The sequence below is a fragment of the Lithobates pipiens genome, unplaced genomic scaffold (assembly GCF_037356315.1).
Source record: "Lithobates pipiens isolate NorthernLeopardFrog02 unplaced genomic scaffold, aLitPip1_a1.2 Scaffold_23, whole genome shotgun sequence".
Taxonomy (NCBI): domain Eukaryota; kingdom Metazoa; phylum Chordata; class Amphibia; order Anura; family Ranidae; genus Lithobates; species Lithobates pipiens.
Window position 1 is genome coordinate 113,509,371 of NW_027507785.1, and position 18,746 is coordinate 113,528,116.

Here is an 18,746-nt window from a genome sequence, read left to right on the forward strand (position 1 = left end):
CGCTACTAGGCACTGGGGAGGCTGCAACTCATGACACTTGTGAGAACAGCAGGAGGGAGGGGAGACTGACAGGGACGCTAGGGGATAATACATATGCGGCACCCGGCGGGGCGGCCCAGCCCCTTTTTCGGCTCCATTATCAGCCGATAGGTTTCGGTGAAACAATTTCACCGAAATATCGGTGCACCACTTGTGAAAACATTACAAGAATAAGGACATCTTTAGCTATATAAAAGACATTAAGATGCATTGCATTAGTTTCAATTATATTGTAACAATCTTTAAGTTTGGTGTTTACTGAGAGTTATCTGTACATGTACTATGTGCTCAAAACATAAAAATAAATATGTGCAAGGAAAAGCAGCATAAAACTATGTGCATCGACTTTAATTATGGTCCCTCAAAAAACTGCCTGGATTTTTAGAATGTATACATTAATCAAGTACTTCATCCTGTCAACTCCAAAGGTAGCTCTCTGCCACACAGAATCTCCCACTGGCGGGCAAGGAGCGATATCAATTTTTCCCGGCTGTCAGCACTTGGAATAAAGATGTACCACTGTACTTCTTGATTACTGCCACAGGCTTTCTGACTGTTGCAGGGGCTTAAAGGTTCTGCAAAATGATCCATAGATAAACTTCGCATCAGGTCTTGGTTGCTAGAGTCATCAAACACAAATGTAAGAGTCTGAGGATAAGTCTGATAGCCCATCAACACACGGTCTAAATCCCGAATACGCCTCCCATCCACTAACTGGTACTTATCTTTCTTTGGGGGTTCTTTGGCAAAATCAGGAAGTGGGTAACTGATGTAATCTTCATTGAATAAAAATAGATCAGAGCTTGTGAGAATGAGGGTTTTAGGTTGCAGCAAAGCTTCTTGGTCAGTTCCTTCTGTTGTGCTTACTTGGAAAGCCAGGACATACAGCAAGATGTTTAAAGATGGCAATGTTCCTGGAGAGTCAGTGCTTTCTGTTACAATGTAAGTAAGATCCCCAATTTCTTCTTCATTTGGATATATAAACTTCACTCTGCTGGAATGGATCATTTCATAGTTTTCCATTGTTCCTGGAACAGAAAATGCATAAAATATAATTTTGTGTTATATAATCCACATATGAGAGAAGATAAGGGAAGGTAATTGGAAAGGAAGGAAAAAATCAGTGCTCCTGTTTGTCCCTATTTGCTTCCAAAGAGATAGGGCTAACATGGGTGTATTTTCTTTTCTTTTTATCCAACTGTTGGTGTATTCGGGTGGATTTCAGTGGGGTAAGTAAACACAGAATATGAGTAGAGATTCAGGCTGCATTCACACCCAAGCACTTTGTTTTCAGACAGAAAAACGCACATTTTTGCTGCGATTTTGCACAGATCAAAAGGTCACCAATGTAAAAAGCATAAAACGCCTGTAATCTGCCCAAAAAGAAGCTTGTGTACTTTTTTGAGCTTCAGGCATTTTTCTTCAGGCTACAAAACGCTCAGATTTGAAAGGGCGATTTAAATTAATGGGCTTTTGTTTGTTGGGGGTTTGTCGGACATTTTTTCTGGCGTTTTACGAGTTGAAAATGCTCAGGTGTGAATGCAGCCTAAGGGTTCATTCACATCAGATGCTGTGTTGTAATGCAGCAGCTGGTGTTCTGCGAAGTCCAGCGGGATCACTGCATTGTTCATTTGCAGCTACTCAGTGTAAGGTGGTGGATTGCTTTGCACTGAAAAAAAAATATATTTTTTTTTAGTGCACAATGCCCGCACACCATCGCAATGCAGGGGTCTGCACCAGTGGCTTGGCTGGGGGGGTACAGACTGCACCTGGGTGACACCCACCAGAGGGGTGACACCAGGGGCAGACTAAGCTGGGCCGCTCTGATTCCCCCTGAAAGGCCACAATGCTTCCACTGCAGACATGCAGGGCCAGTGGTAGTGGTCTTTAACCACTTCAGACCCAGGCCAATTCTGACATTTCTCTCCTACATGTAAAATTCCTAATTTTTTTGCTAGAAAATTACATAGAACCCCCAAACATTATATATGTTTTTTTTAGCAAAGACCCTAGAGAATACAATGGCGGTCATTGCAACTTTTTATCTCGCACGGTATTTGCGCAGCAATTTTTCGAACGTGTTTTTTTCAGAAAAAAAAAAACAGTAAAGTTAGCCCAATTTTTTTGCATAATGTGAAAGAGGAGGATATGCCGAGTAAATAGATACCCAACATGTCACGCTTCAAAATTGCACGCACTCGTGGAATGGCGCCAAACTTTGGTATTTAAAAATCCCCATAGGCAACGCTTTAAATTTTTTTACTGGTTACATGTTTTGGGTTACAGAGGAGGTCTAGGGCTAGAATTATTGCTCTCGCTCCAACGTTTGCGGCGATACCTCACATGTGCAGTTTGAACACCGTTTTCATATGTGGGCGGGACTTACGTATGCGTTCGCTTCTGTGTGCGAGCTCACGGGGACAGGGGCGCTTAAAATTCTTTTTTTTTTTATTGTTAATTTTATTTATTTATTTTTTAGTTTTACACTTAAAAAAAAATAAAAATAAAAATTGATGACTTTTATTCCTATTACAAGGAATGTAAACATCCCTTGTAATAGGAATATGGCACGATCGGCCCTATTAACGGCGCCAATCTGGCTAGGAAGGCAGGATCGTTTTTTTTTATTTTTATTCTTCCCAGCCTAGAGGTGAAATATGGGGTCAATAAGACCCCATATCTCACCTCTAGGCTGGGAAGAATAAAAATAAAAAAAAACGATCCTGCCTTCCTAGCCAGATTGGCGCCGTTAATTTGAATACAGAGGCCGGGCGTGACGTCATAACATCGCGCCCGGCCTCCGAACGATCATAGAGACTCCGGGGACAATCTAGTCCGCCGGAAATATCTATGATCACATGCGGGGGCCGGCGGATCCTGTGACCGACTCACCGATGGAAACGGTAGGGGTGTCCCCTCCCGCCGCCCGTAAGAACTATCAAGTGGCGGAACAGCCGCTATGATAGTTCTTATGGTGTAGGGAATCGCCGGCTGAAAACGGCAATATCTGAATGATGTCTGTGGACTCAGGCATCATTTAGATATAACCAGCGAAACCCCATGACGTCAATAGACGTATTGCGGGTCTCAAGTGGTTAAACAAAACTGCATTGGGTCACAAGCAGAATGGGGTGGGAAGCCTACGAGAGCAGACAGAGGGGATCTATCACAGCTTGTACTGGGACATCGCCCACTGTCAAAAAAAAAGTCTTGCTTCCTGGATCGGCTCCTATAATGAACACCACACTGGTCCAATGCTGGGATATATATATAACTATGACATTATAGTGACTAAAGAGGCTACTTTGCCAGCAAAAATCTCCAAGGCCCCTTTCACTCTGGAGTGGTGGGTGTATTTTTAGCGGCGCTTTACAATCAATTTCGCTGCGCTATTCGGAGATTTTACCCCCCCCCCCCCGCTAGAGGCTGAGAAAGGGTTAAAACCACCCGCAAAGCGCTGCTGCAGCAGCACTTTGCCGTCAGTATAGCCGCGCTGCCAATTGATTTCAATTGGCAGGAGCGGTCTACACACCACTCCTTCACTGCTCCAAAGAGGCCGCTAGCAGGATTTTTGTTAGTGTACTGCCAGCGCACCGCTCTAATATGAAAGCACTCGGGCTTTCACATTGGAGACACAGCAGTGGCTCTTTCAGGGCGCTATTTTTAGAGCTGTAGCACCTGAAAAGTGCCCCAGTGTGAAAGGTGTCTAAGAGGACATCCCTGATGGGTTCAAGGGGTGAATCAAATTAGGGATTTTATGTTTACCTTGTAGAATAAGGTGATTTGAGTAATAAATACCTGCATCCACTTAAGACACCCATTGCAGAGACATAGATGGGTTGGTATGCACACATATATCAAGCTAGGATCATGCATGTACACACACACACACACACACACATGGATATTTGTATTAGTATCCATAGATACATTTTTCATTGATCTATTTATTTATCTACACATACATTTTATGTATTTAACCACTTCAGCCCTGGAAGGTTTTACCTCCTTAATGACCAGGCCATTTTTTGCGATATGGCACTGCGTTACTTTGACTGACCATTTGCATGGTCCTGCCATGCTGTACCCAAATAAAATTGATGTACTTTGTTCCCACAAATATAACTGTCTTTTGGTGCTATTTAATCACCTATGAGGTTATTTTTTGCGCTAGAAACAAAAAAAAAAGACCGACAATTTGAGTTTTTTACTTTCTGCTATTTTTGCGGGACTGCGACATTGCGGAGGACAGATCGGACACCAGACAGTTTTTTGAGAACCAGTGACATTATTACAGTAATCAGTGTTAAAAATATGCACTGTTGCTGTACTAATGACACTGGCAGGGAAGGAGTGAACACCAGGGGCTATCAAAGGGTTAAGTGTGTCTCTAGGGTCTGCTTACTGTGTGGGGGATTGACTAACTGGATGAACACAAAGATCCATGTTCCTGATTAGAAGGAACACAAGATAACTGTGTTCATTTCTGTCAGAATGGCGGTCTACCTTGTTTACATCGGTAGACCGCCATTCCATCTCTCTGGGGAGAGATCGAGGGTGGCCGGTGGACATCACATCCCCCAGACCCGCTGAATGGCTCCCCCACTGGCTATTGCACAAAATTACGTACAGGAACGTTGTTTCCTGCAATAGAACCAATAGAGTATATGTACTGCGGGCAGTCGGCAAGTGGTTAAGCTGTTGTATACATATAAGCATATACAGCAGTGTGTTTCCTATCTCTGTTCAGTGGAGTATTTTAGTAAGAATATGGTTATGTATGCAGTTGAGTCTACAGTGTATATATATATATATATTTCTAATAATATGCATATACGGTACATATTTTTAAGGATATTTATGCAGTTTATCATTTTATCTGTTATTGCCAACTTAACATACTAATATATAGTGTCCGCTTTTATGTTAGCACATTTTTAATATGTACTATATGGTCCATGTGCATAGGATCACATGCATATAGGGATGAGGGTTGCAATGGGGAGTCAATTTCAGCACTGTAGAGGCTCTTAAAAGAGAGGCCAGCGTTACACTGTTTACATGTAACATTCAGGGAATGAGTACAAGTCACTGGGGGCTCAGGATCTAAAGCTGGATATGATGCAACTTGGGAAACCATAAGTGTTGTAGTTTCTAAAAAGGACAGCGGGGCTGGAACGCAGTGCTAAGTGGCGCTTCCGGATTAGCGATGCTGGCGTGTGTTTCAGCCAGGGGGGCACTTTACCATCATTAACTGCAACACTGCTGCCTGGGCACTGGGCATATGGATAGCTGCAGGTAACATAAATCCTGCCATTTACAATTGGAGTATAATACCCCGTGAACTCAGATAGATCCCATTGCACTCATAAAAGGGGAAAGTGAACAAAATGGCACAATATATACAATTATATGTTTGTGTCTTCCTGTCTGCTTTTGCGGCTTGTGCATATGGATCTTTTGGCCAATGAGAACTATTTGAAAGTCATTACCATTTGGTGCCCTTTATTCTACCGCCCGCATCATTTTGTGTGATGCCTCCAAATGATCCTATTGTGTAACATAATACATGTAATACATGTGGGTCCATATGTGCATGTGTCTCATATCATGATGGATGTGCAATACATAGTCTGTAAACAAAGGGGTTAACTCTTGCCCACAGCCACAATAAAATAAGTTTTGAGTATAATGCACTAGGCTGGTGCGCCCTCTGTTTTGTTTTATGAACCAAATTAGGAAAAGTACTGGGTACTGCAAAGAGGGTCTGACATGAGAAAAACATCTTGAATAAAGTTTTTTTCAAAGCATGTGAAGCAAAAGGCCTTCGACAGAAGGATGAATACCAATGAAGACCAAAATGTGCCCGTCGAGGGTGCTGAGAGCTCAATTCTGGCCAAGGCATATGTAGAAAGGTCAAAATGTGACAGAGTAATCTCAGAGACCAAATTGACTACACTAGGTGAAGTAAGATTTGCAGGTACAATAATAAGTCTTCCTGGAAGTAGCCTTTCTTGCATTTAGTAATGTAGGAATCACAGAATCGGAAACCCATCTCTCCTTTAAAACCTGGGTTTCAACAGCCACGCTGTTAAGCCAGAGAATGTGAAGCATGATGGAATACAGTGCACTGGCAGAAGTCAGGAGTTTATCTGTGTACCAGGTTCTTCTGGGCCAATTCATTGGTACAAGAATGACTATCTTCCCCTCTTGCTCTATTTAGTGGAGCAGGCAAGATAGGATGCTCAGTGGAGGGAGGGCATAGCTTATCTTGAACTGAGACCAGAAGATAACTAGAGCATTTAAGCCAGAGCTATAGGACCCCTACCCCCAGCCTATCAGACTGAATACATCTGGATAAAGAGACCTTTTCCCCAGGTCCAAGAGGTGGCAGCTGAGATAATCCACCTGCAAGCTGTCCACTCCTGGGATGTGGACCACTGAAATCCCTGGGCAGTGAGTTTCTGCCCATGATATAATATGGCTCGACTCCCTCAAAGCAGCCAGGCTCCTTTTGTCCACTTGATTGTTATATGCCACTGTGAAGGCATTGTCCGATTGCACCTGAAGTGGGTGTCCCATTAGAAGAGGGGTCCAGTGCTGGACAGACAGCCTGACAGCTCTGAGCTCCAAGATGATGATGGGGAGTTTAGCCACTACTCTTGAACATGTACCCTGAATGGTCAAAGATTGGAAGACTTCTCCCTAGCCTGACAGAATTGCATCTGTTGTAAGAACCTTCCAATTGTTGGGATTGAAGCATTTTCCACTGTGGGAGTTAAAGTAGTGATCTACCAGGACAATGAATTCCTTTTTTTGTGAGGATAGGAGCATGGAAAGATCCTTAACGAGTGCCTCCCTTTACCTTGATGATAGAATGTTTAGATCAAGAGTCATTGAATAGAACTGAGCAAAAAGTTCTGCCTGGAAGGAGGCCACCATTAGGTCCAGAACTCTCACGGCAAATCTCACCATGAGATTTCTTTTAGATCTCAAGAGCTGTCAAGCATGAGCTCTAAGAGAGAACTTTTTCTGGAAGAAAAACCTTTGCCTGGGATGTATCCAGGATCAGGCCCAAGTATTATAGGTGCAGGGATGGCTGGAGAGCAGATTTTTTTTTAAGTTGACAAAGGCCTGAAGCAGCTAGCAGCCGGTCACCTGGATGTCCTGAGTTCTGAGAAGGGCAAGCAAGGATGCCAAGATACTTGTTTACAACCTGGGAGCAAAAGGCAGTCCGAAAGGAAATGTGACCAACTAGAAGTGGTCATCTGCCATTGCAAGGCATTGACATTTTTTAATGAGGTAGGTAAATGGGAACATGCAGGCAAGAACTTTGGATGTCCACAGATGCAATGTGATTCCCTTGATTCAGAGAGCCAAGACCTTATAGATTTCATTTGAAACTTTGGCAAGTGAAAGGGGTTTATTGAGCAATTTTAAGTCCAGTATACGACGGATACTTCTAATGAGTTTTGTCGCTATGAACAGGTTTGAGTAGAATCCCTTGAACCTGTCCTGTAGTGGTACTCATACAACCACCACCCTGTGATAAGAGGTTGTGTCCTCAAAAGCTTGCCAGTGTTCAGTTACCTGAAGGTACGAGGCTATAACTCACAGGCTATAAGATGCCTGTGTCCTTTACTGTAGGATTAAATTAATCCTATTTTCTCTATCTCCCATTGAGAGACATAACTTGATAATAAGAAACCTAGGGACATCCAAAAGCAGTCAGGGCAGAGTGCACACCCAAACAGCATAGTTGACCAGCCCAACTGGAAAAATCTAACAAAAGCAATACAAAAGCATACAGAACAATTGTAAAACTTTGCAAGGCTGTGACCTGGTCTTCTGTACATACTTTCTCAGATTGGAGGCACTAAGTATAAGGCAGAATTAGAATTACAGAAGCCCTGTCTTTTAGAACTTCGGTTAGCAAACAGATTCTCCAAGCCAGTGAACAAGCAGGTTGGCAGATCAATCCTTGAGATAATAAACCTGGACATGGAGTGTCAGCTTCTACCATGTTAATCAATCCCAAAAAAGAACACAGATTTTGGATTTCTATCGACTTAATACAACACTCATAAATAAAGTATATTAAGATTATTAACCTCCCTGGCGGTAATCCCGAGTCTGGCTCGGGCTGTAATTTCAGTACCACGAGCGGTAAACCTGAGCCAGACTCGGGATCGCATCGCTGGATACAGGGAGACTTACTTACATTGTCCCCTGGACCCAGTGATGTCCCCCGCTGTGCGTGCGAGCCGTCCTCCGCTCGATTCACACAGTGCCCGAGTGCCGCCGAGCTCCGTTCCCTGTGACGTTACAACGCACGGGAGCGGAGATCGGCACCAAATTCAAAAAAGTCAAAATACACAATAAACATACAGTACTTTAATCTTAAAGACTACAGTACTGCATAAAAATTCACATCCCCCTTTGTCCCTAGTGGTCTGTCCAGTGCCCTGCATGCACTTTTATATTATAAATACTGTTTTTTTTCTGTCTGGAATTTGGAGATTGTCCATAGCAACCAAAAAGTGTCCCTTTATGTCAAAAGTGATTTTAGACCAACTAGAAAACAGTGATAATAAATTAGAATCACTTGCAGAATTGAGCAATAGCGATTTGTGGGGAAATCCGTCAAACACTAAATCTAATGACCGCGACAATTCTGCAAACGAGCAAATTTCTGTGTTTTTGGATTTGATTACATTATTGAATAATTTTATTATTTGTTATCATTATTTATAGTTATTTATTATATTATAAACTTTATCATACCCAGGATGTCTACTAGACTCTTGTTTGAACAGATTTAACTTCTTGAGATCTGCGCTATAGCCGAATGACGGCTACAGCACGGACCTGCTTTGCCGGGACTACGTCTATTGACGGCGTCCCGTGCACGAGCGGCCTGCGCGCTCTGTGATCAGCGAGTCTATGAGACTCGCCTGATCACAGATTGGAGCAAGGGGTCGATCCCGACCGCTTACCACGTGATCAGCTGTCAGCCAATGACAGCTGATCATGTGATCACAACAGAGACGGTAATCGGCTATTTTTCCTCCTCGCGCTGACAGCGCAAGGAGAGAAAAAAAGGCGATCACGGCGAGCTGGGGACAGCTCATCAGTGCCCACCTGCCCCCTGCCAGTGCCACCTAAAATATAGCAAAAAGTGAAACCCATCAGTGCCCATAGTGCCACCCATCAGTGCCCACAGTGCCACCTATCAGTGCCCACAATCTGCCTCACACACAAAGTGCTGCACCTCAGTGCCACATATCCGTGCCCATCAGTGTCATGTACCAGTGCCCATCAGTGCCACCTATCAGAGCCACCTATCAGTGCCCATCAGTCCCATCTATCAGTGGTACCTATCAGTTCCCATCAGTCCCATCTATCAGTGGTACCTATCAGTGGCCATCCGTGCCACCTTTGCCCATCAGTGCCGCCTTATCTGTACCCATCAGTACTGCCTTATTTGTGCCTATCGGTGCCACCTTATCTGTGCCTATTAGTGCCCACCAGCGCCGCCTATCAGTGCCCACCAGTGCCGCCTCATCAGCACATTTCAATGAAGGAGAAAAATTACCTGTTTGCCAAATTTTATAACAAACTATTAAACATGATTTTTTATTTTTTTTATTTTGCATGTTTTTTGTTTGTTTAGAAAAAAATAAAACTCCCAGTTGTAATTAAATACCACCAAAAGAAAGCTCTATTTGTGGGAAAAAAAAAAAAAATTAATTAATTTGGGTACAGTCTTGTATGGCCGCGCAATTGTCATTCAAAGTGCATCAGCGCTGAAAGCTGAAAATTGGTCTGGGCAGGAGGGGGGTTTAAGTGCCCAGTAAGCAAGTGGTTAAGAGAGTTATTCCTAAGAATTGCAGGCCTAAAATATAAAATGCTAAATTTCCATGCAAAATAATTGTACTGCTTTCAGCACCTAAAATCAGAAATAATCATACCGCCAGGGAGGTTAAAGAAAAAGACTGAAGTTAAAGCCATTTAAACTTTTTTATTCACAAACTATAAAAGCATATACCATGGTTCATTAATGAGAAACCTCAACGGTCCCAGACCTAGAATGGATTCACAAAATTGATAGCTCTTTCTCGATTCTGTGGATGGTGGTGCATGGCTGTTTTTAGTTGGTGGAGTGTTTTGTCTCATTAATTCGGATAATGAACTAGACTCCTACAAGCTGACTAGTTGTATGCAACCCCCAGCTAACATCTTTCTCATTTAAAACAGACGTTAGAGTATGTGTGCAGTAATATAGTGAAAATGTTAGCTTGTACCAGTGACTTTAGACCTAGCCAAGGAAGTTGAGTCATTATGTGCTAGAATAAGCCTCAGATGATGGGAATGATCTTAGACTCAATCCTGCAACATAGACAAGGTAAATGCTTCAGTGGAAGCAATGCATATATCAGGTAATACTGATCTCATTGTGCCGCCAGAGCATTTGCTGCATCAGCTGCATCCTGGAAATGAACCTGTCAAGCTTATTGATGAACTATGATGCTGGAGGAGTAAGGGGCTGGCTGGAGGAGGAGCTGAAAGTAGAGGGGAACCAGAGGTGCTTTGAACACCAAGAATCATATCCGTTTTGAATATCAGGCAATAAATGACCAGCCTTGAAAAAAGTGGTTATATAGATTTTGGGTGTTGGATTAAGGAAAGAAGGATTAACAACTTGTATGGAACACACTGTTTGAAGGAGTTTCCCAAGAAATCCCAGGAAATTCTTAACCGATTAAGGACCGCCGCATGGCAATGTACGTCAGTGCAATGACACCGACAGGCACAAGCCCGTACATGTACGTGCTCGCCTTCCAGCGGGTGGGGGGGCCGATCGGACCCCCTCCCGCTGGATGCGGCGGTCCGTTTCGCTGCAGGAGCGATCCGGGATGAGGGGATGGCCGTTGGTTTCTGGCCATCCCCTCTCGATCGCTCCTGGTGAATGAGAAGCTTCCCCCACTGTGTAGTGTAAACACAGGCAGGGAGGAAGTGATGTCATTCTCCTCGGGGCGGTCTTTTTGACCGGACTACGAGGCGAACACAGAAAGTAAGTGTGCACCAACACTACACTGACATGTAGGTACACATAGGCACACAAACCCCCTCCCCCGATCCCCCCCCCCCCCCTCCCAGTCACAGTGTCAATAAATGATCACTGCAATCAGTGACACTACTGTTTATTGTCAGCTCTCATCTCTCTCCACAGTTACCCAGCTGTTCCTGATCCTGCTCGTCTGACCTGCTTACTTAAAGTTGTCCAGCTCACTTCATCTCTGCCTTCGCCTTGGTCACATCACAAGAAACCTGCCTCTCTGCAGATGAGAGAGCCTTTAGGAGGAGGGAGAGATTGTGCCTTTATTGTGGCCAGGCAGGTCACTTTTTGAAGTATTGTCCTACCCGTCCAGGGAACGCCCGAACCTTGAGGTCCAGTCATGGACAGACCTTAGGTGGCGTTGTTTCATCCCCAGTTATCCAGAAGGATAAGCCCCTGGTTTCGGTCACCCTTTCGTGTCACGATTAAGAATGCCTACCCGATTCAATTGATTACAGACTTATTTGACCACCCCAAGGGAGCAACGGTTTTCACAAAGCTTGACTTGAGAGGAGCATACAATCTTGTGCGCATTAAAGAGAGCGACGAGTGGAAAACTGTGTTTAATACCAGAACAGGCCATTATGAGTATCTGGTAATGCCTTTTGTACAGCACCGGCAGTTTTCCAGGAATTTCTTAACAATGTCCTCCGAGATTTGTTGCAGTTATGTGTTGTGGTTTATTTCGATGATATCCTCATATTTTCCAAGTCCCCGGAGAGCCACCACACAGATGTCTGTCATGTGCTTCAGAAACTAAGAGAGAACAATCTCTATTGTAAACTGGTGAAGTGTGGGTTCCATCGTGAACAGGTTACATTCCTGGGCTATGTCATTTCCACTGCTGGTTTTTCGATGGACCCAGAGAAACATTCGGCGGTCCTACAGTGGCCACGACCCATGGGTTTACGTCCTCTGCAGCGTTTCCTGGGCTTTGCCAACTACTATCGGAAGTTTATTGGTAGCTTCTCGTCTCTGGTCAAGCCCCTGTCTGATACGACCAGAAAGGACGGTAACCCACAGAGTTGGTCTCCAGATTCCATTAAGACCTTTGAGACTCTCAAGGCTGCCTTTGTTTCTGCTCCTGTGTTGGCAAATTCTGATCCTACGTTGCCTTTTATCCTAGAAGTTGACACTTCTGAGACTGGAGTAGGCACCCTTCTGTCTCAACGTCCTAACTCTGAGAGCGCTATGCATCCATGTGGCTACTTTTCCAAGAAATTGTCCCCTGCTGAGTACAATTATGAGATTGGTGACAGAGAGCTGTTAGCAATCATTTTAGCCCTGAAAGAATAGAGACATCTCCTTGAAGGTACCACTGTGCCGGTTCTTATTCTTACTGACCATAAGAATCTTACATTCTTGTCTGAGGCTAAGCGCATCTCTCCCAGAAGGCGCGATGGGCTCTTTTCTTGTCGAGTTTTAATTACATTGTCTCATTCTTACCTGGTACGAAGAATGTAAGGGCTGATGCCTTGTCACAACAATTTTCTTCCACTTTCAAGTCGGAGTCGGTTCTGGTTCCTGCGATTCCCCCTGATCTTGGCTACAGTTCGCACCAGTCTTACTTCTCCTTTGGGTGACAAAATTCTTGCTGCTCAGGTCCATGCTCCGTCTGAGAAACCTTGTGAGTGCTGCTTTGTCCTAGAGAGTCTCCGTACTGCCCTGCTCCATACTTACCATTTTCCCAAGGCAGCTGGCCATCCTGGGAAGAATCAACTCATTTGGGCCATTTCCCAACAATTCTGGTGGCCTAGTCTACAGGCTGATGTTACTGCCTTCGTAGCTGCCTGTTCCATGTGTGCTCAGAGTAAGACTCCATGACACCTTCCAGGGGGCATCCTACAACCGATATCCAATGGAAAGAGGCCCTGGACCCACCTGTCAATAGATTTCCTTGTGGAGTTGCCCAACTCCCAAGGCAACACTGTTATCCTTATGGTGGTTGAGCGGTTCTCAAAGATGTGCCATTGTATTCCACCTAAGAAGTTGCTTACCTCTAAGGAACTGGCTTCCATTTTTACTCGGGAGATCTTTCACTTACATGGGCTATCCAAGGTGATTGTCTCGGACGGGGGGGTTATTATACATTTCTATTCATATGTACTATATGTACACGCTCACACATGGACATATATTCCCCTAAGAATTAATTATGTAGGAACATATAAGGAAGCATACATGTACATATATGTGCGTGAAACACATAAAAAAAAAAATAAAAAAAAAATAATATATATATATATATATATATATATATATATATATATATATATATATCTCAAGAGATGTTTCATTTTTGTTAGAACAAGTACTTGGGCCAATTTCTATGTGTAAAGATATATGGAAATAGACCCTGTGGAGCAATATGATAAAGAGATATATGAAATGTTAAAAAAAGGTATTCTGATATTGGTATGGGAAAAGAAGGAAGAAGAGAAGGGGGGGGGGGGGGAGTGAAAAAAGGGGCGGGGGAGGGAAAGGAAAAGGAAGAAAAATTATAGATACATAATTTTTTGCATACATGTGTAACTATGTACTGAAGAGAAATGTATACAACTGAACTGATTTCTATATCTTCATTCAGGCTCCCAGATGCAAGGGCATCAAGGGTATATATCCAGAAAGTTTCCCTCTCGCAGAGATGCTTGAAACACTCCACAAGAGGGAGAGACCCAGGAACCTGCTCGATGACCCACACCTGCATACCTTCAGTGGAACCTTGATGGTACTCCTTAACCACTTGCCGACCGCCGCACGCCGATGTACGTCGGCAGAATGGCACGGGCAGGCATAAGGGCTTACATGTACGTCCTTGCCTGCCCGCGGGTCGGGGGCCCGATCGGGCCCCCGCGCGGTGCCTGCGGCGGTCGGTATTCGTTCCGGAGCGATCCCGGACGAGGGGACGGCCATTCATTCATGGCCACCCCCTCGCGATCGCTCCCGACGAATGAAAATGCTCGGTGACATCACTTCCTCTCCTGTAATGTAAACACAGGCAGAGGAAGTGAAGTAATCTCTCCTCGTGTCGGTCTTTTTCGTTCCGGCACCGAGGAGAGAGGATCGGTGAGTTGCACCCAACACTACACTTACAGTAGAACACGCCAGGCACACTTTTCACCCCCCTGATCACCCCCCAATCACCCCCCAATCACCCCTGCCCCCCCCAGTCACAGTGACACCAATTGCATTTTTTTTTATTTATTTTTTTTTAATTTTTTTTTTGCATTGGTGTCATTTGTGACTGTAATAACTGTTAGGGCAGTTAGGGCTAGCCCCCTTTAGCTCTAGGGTGCCCCCCTAACCCCCCCAATAAAGGTTTAACCCCGTGATCCCCCCCCCCCGTCGCCAGTGTCACTAATAAGCGATTTTTTTCTGATCGCTGTATTAGTGTCACAGGTGACGCTAGTTAGGCAGGTAAGTATTTAGGTTCGCTGCAGCTTTTTATAGCGTCAGGGACCCCCATATACTACCGCATAGCCCCCTGATTGCCCCCCAGTTAACCCTTTCACCAGTGATCACCATATAACTGTTACAGGTGACGCTGGTTGGTTAGTTATTTTTTTTTTGTTTCAGGGCACCCGCCATTTATTACCTAATAAAGGTTTAACCCCCTGATCACCCGGCGGGTGATATAAGTTTGAGGGTCAGATAAGGCCTGCGTCGCCCCAGCGTCAGGTTAGTGCCAGTACCGCTAACACCCACGCGCAAAGCATACACCTCCCTTAGTAATATAGTATCTGATCAGATATATATTAGCGTTGCCAGCATTTTAGGTTTCCCAAAACGCATTGTTAGCGGGATCAGCCCAGATACCTGCTAGCACCTGCGTTTAGCCCCTCCGCCAAGCCCAGCCCAGCCCACCCAAGTGCAGTATCGATCGATCACTGTCACTTACAAAACACAACACACATAACTGCAGCGTTCGCAGAGTCAGGCTTGATCCCTGCGATCGCTAACAGTTTTTTTTGTAGCGTTTTGAAGCAGTCGCTGACAGGCTAGGTGCTTTTTTACCTGTGAGTCTCACTAGTGTACCCCTAAATTTAGAGCCCAAAATGGCAAAGCGAAGGTACACTAGTGAAGAGGCCTACACGTTTCTGAGCATGACAGATAGTGAAGAGGACGTCACTCATCTGTCAGATTCAGGCTCAGAATACGATCCTGTAGAGGACAGCGGCTCCATGACAGATAGCTCTGACGACGGAGATGAGGCCTCTGTTAGGGACAGGTGTGCCCAATCCCGATTGTATTCTGTTGTTGAGGTGCATAAACCGCAGGCCACTCGTATGGAGCAGAGACGTACTAGAGCCGCTCATCCTTCTGGTGAACTGGCAAGCACCAGCGGCCTAGTACACCCTGGACCTACATCCAGCACTGCAGTAACACGTGGTGACGTGGCGAGTCCCATAAGTGCAGTTCAAGCTGGCGAGGTGGCAAGCACAAGTAGTGTCCCGCTGCCACCAAGAAGAAGACAAAGACAGGCCCGTCGTACCCATAGTGCCCTTCCTGCAGAATTCGCCAATCCTATTTGGGTGCCCACCACTTCTGCAGAACCCGTACTTCCCCCATTCACTGGCCAACCTGGCATTAACGTGGAAACAGTTGATTTTACGACACTTGACTTTTACTCACTGTTTTTCACCGAAGATCTCTATAGATCTATTGTGGACCAAACCAATTTGTACGCTGCTCAACACATCGCCACTATTCCCCAGTCCGCCCTTGCCAGACAATGGAAACCAGTTACGGTTTCCGAATTTAAAATCTTTCTGGGCCTCTCCCTCAACATGGGCATAACCAAAAAGAGTGAGTTGCGGTCATATTGGTCCACTGACCCAATTCACCATATGCGCGTGTTCTCTGCTTCCATGTCCAGGGCACGATACGAGATGATTTTGCGGTTCATGCACTTCAGCGACAATGAACTCTGTCGTCCTCGTGGAGACCCTGAATACGATCGGCTCTACAAAATTCGGCCCCTCATAAACCACTTCAACCAACGTTTTGCAGACTTGTTTACTCCCGATCAAGTTGTCTGCGTTGATGAGTCCCTGATTAAATTTTCTGGTCGCTTGTCATTCAAACAATACGTCCCCAACAAGCGTTCCAGATACGGGGTCAAGATGTATAAGCTCTGTGACAGGGCCACAGGCTATACACGTAGTTTTATGGTTTATGAGGGTAAAGATAGTCACGTAGAGCCGGAGAACTGCCCTGACTACATAGGAAGCGCTGGCAAGATAGTGTGGGACATGGTGTCACCCTTATTCGGAAAGGGGTACCACTTGTACGTGGACAATTATTACACAAGCGTGCCACTGTTTAGTCACTTGTTTGATCAGCAGATTGGAGCATGTGGCACCGTGCGACCTAATCGCCGGGGCTTTCCCCAGCGGCTTGTAGATTCTCGTCTTAGGCTGGGGGAGAGAGCCTGCTTGCGCAGTAATAATTTGCTCGCTATGAAGTGGAGGGATAATAAGAATGTTTTCGTTCTTACCTCCCTTCATGCAGACACGACGGTCCAAATTCCTACGGCGACTGGTATTGTGGAGAAACCCCTCTGTGTCCACAAATATAACCTTAACATGGGAGGGGTGGACCTCAATGACCAGTTGTTGGCGCCGTATCTAGTTGCCCGTAAATCCAGACGCTGGTACAAAAAAGTGTCTGTTTATTTATTCCAATTGGCTATACTGAATGCTTATGTACTACACAAAGCTTCAGGACGGACTGGATCCTTCCTCAAATTCCAGGAGGATATCGTCAGAGCCCTTCTGTATCCAGGCGGTGCTCCACCTCACCTTCCCCTACCAGATGCAGTAAGCCGGCTGCATGAGAGGCATTATTCTTATGTCCTCCCGAGTACCCCTACCCAACGAGCCCCCCAAAGAAAATGTCGTGTCTGCAGAAAGCGCGGATTTAGGCGTGACACCCGTTCTTATTGTCCCCGCTGTCCTGGCAATCCTGGTCTTTGTCAGGGTGAGTGTTTTGAACGCTACCATGAACTAGTTGAGTATTAGCGTAGGGTACAGCATTGCACAGGCTAGGCACACGTTCACAGGGTCTCCCAAGATGCCATCACATTTTGAGAGACCCAAACCGCTGGAACCGTTACAACAGAAGTGTTAAAGTTACATAAAAAAATAATAAAAAAAAAGTAAAAAAACCAAAAAAAACAAAAAAAATATTAAAAAAAAAAAAAAAATAGTTGTCGTTTTATTGTTCTCTCTCTCTCTCTATATTCTCTCTATTGTTCTGCTCCTTTGTACTGTATTCTATTCTGCAATGTTTTATTGTTAACCATTTTTTGTTTTCAGGTACGCCATTCAGCTGTAGCGTGGATTTATTTATCTTGACAGCAACAGCGTTTGCTCCCACGATACGTAAAGCCACGACTCCAGCGCTGTCGGAGGTGATTTCACCACCACAGTTAAAAAAGAGCATATATGCCGATGCATGGGGGCATAAGGAGTGGAGGAGCGATTTTGCTCCTAATGCCACGTACATACAGTCAAAATTCCGACGGAGGGCTTGCCCGTGGAAAAGTTTGAATGTATGTACGCGGCATAACTTTTTTGCGGGAGGATGCCCCCATGCTTCGGCATATATATATTTTAGGCACAGATTGTGTTAAATGTGTTATTTTTTGCTATTTTTTTTGTATTTGCTTTGCTGTTATACTGTAATGTTACTTTGTTTTATTGTTAACCATCATTTGCTTAGCAGGTACGCCATTCTGCTGCAGAGCGGATTTATTTATCTTGACAGCAACAGCGTTTGCTCCCATGATACATAAAGCCGCGACTCCAGCACTGTCGGGGGTGATTTCACCACCACAGTTAAAAAAGAGCATATATGCCGAAGCATGGGGGCATACGGGGTGGAGGAGCGATCTGCTCCTACCTTTTGCGGGAGGATGCCCCCATGCTTCGGCATATATAAATGGTGCATGTATGCCCACCATTAGAAAGTGGGTGGATGAAGGGTGGTATCTAATGGTGGGCATACCCACCGATCAATATTTTTTTTTCGTTCAGCCCACAGGCTGCATGAAAAAAAAATTCCAATATATGCCCAACCAGTTCCAGCAACATACTGGTATGTTGCGGGACTTTGAGTGCTTATACCAGAATGATGCCTGCAGGTTTAGGTATCATCTTGGTATCATTCTTTTCAGCCAGCGGTCAGCTTTTATGTAAAAGCAATCCTAGCGGCTAATTAGCCTCTAGACTACTTTTACAAGCAGTGGGAGGGAATGTCCCCCCCCCCCGCACCATCTTCCATGGTTTTCTCAGGCTCTCCTGTCCCAACAGGGAACCTGAGAATGCAGCCGGTGGTTCCGCCAGCTGACCATAGAGCTAATCAGAGACCAGAATGGCTCCAATCATCTCTATGGCCTAAGACACCGGAAGCTACGAGCATTTCATGACTTAGATTTTGTGGGATGTAAGCAGCGCCATTGGGAAATTGGGAAAGCATTTTATCACACCGATCTTGGTGTGGTCAGATGCTTTGAGGACAGAGGAGAGATCTAGGGTCTGATAGACCCTAATTTTTTTTAAAAAGAGTACCTGTCACTACCTATTGC

General features: G+C 44.9%; 1 protein-coding gene across 1 annotated transcript in view; it reads right to left on the reverse strand.

Annotated features, from left to right (window-relative positions):
• Positions 1 to 372: 372 nt before the first annotated feature.
• NISCH (nischarin) overlaps positions 373 to 18,746 on the reverse strand; it is a 171,585-nt gene continuing 153,211 nt past the window's right edge. Inside the window, exon 21 of the mRNA XM_077452223.1 lies at positions 373 to 1,067. Coding sequence (XP_077308349.1) covers positions 448 to 1,067 — 620 coding nt within the window. The 3' untranslated portion in view covers positions 373 to 447. The remainder of the gene's footprint in view (positions 1,068 to 18,746) is intronic.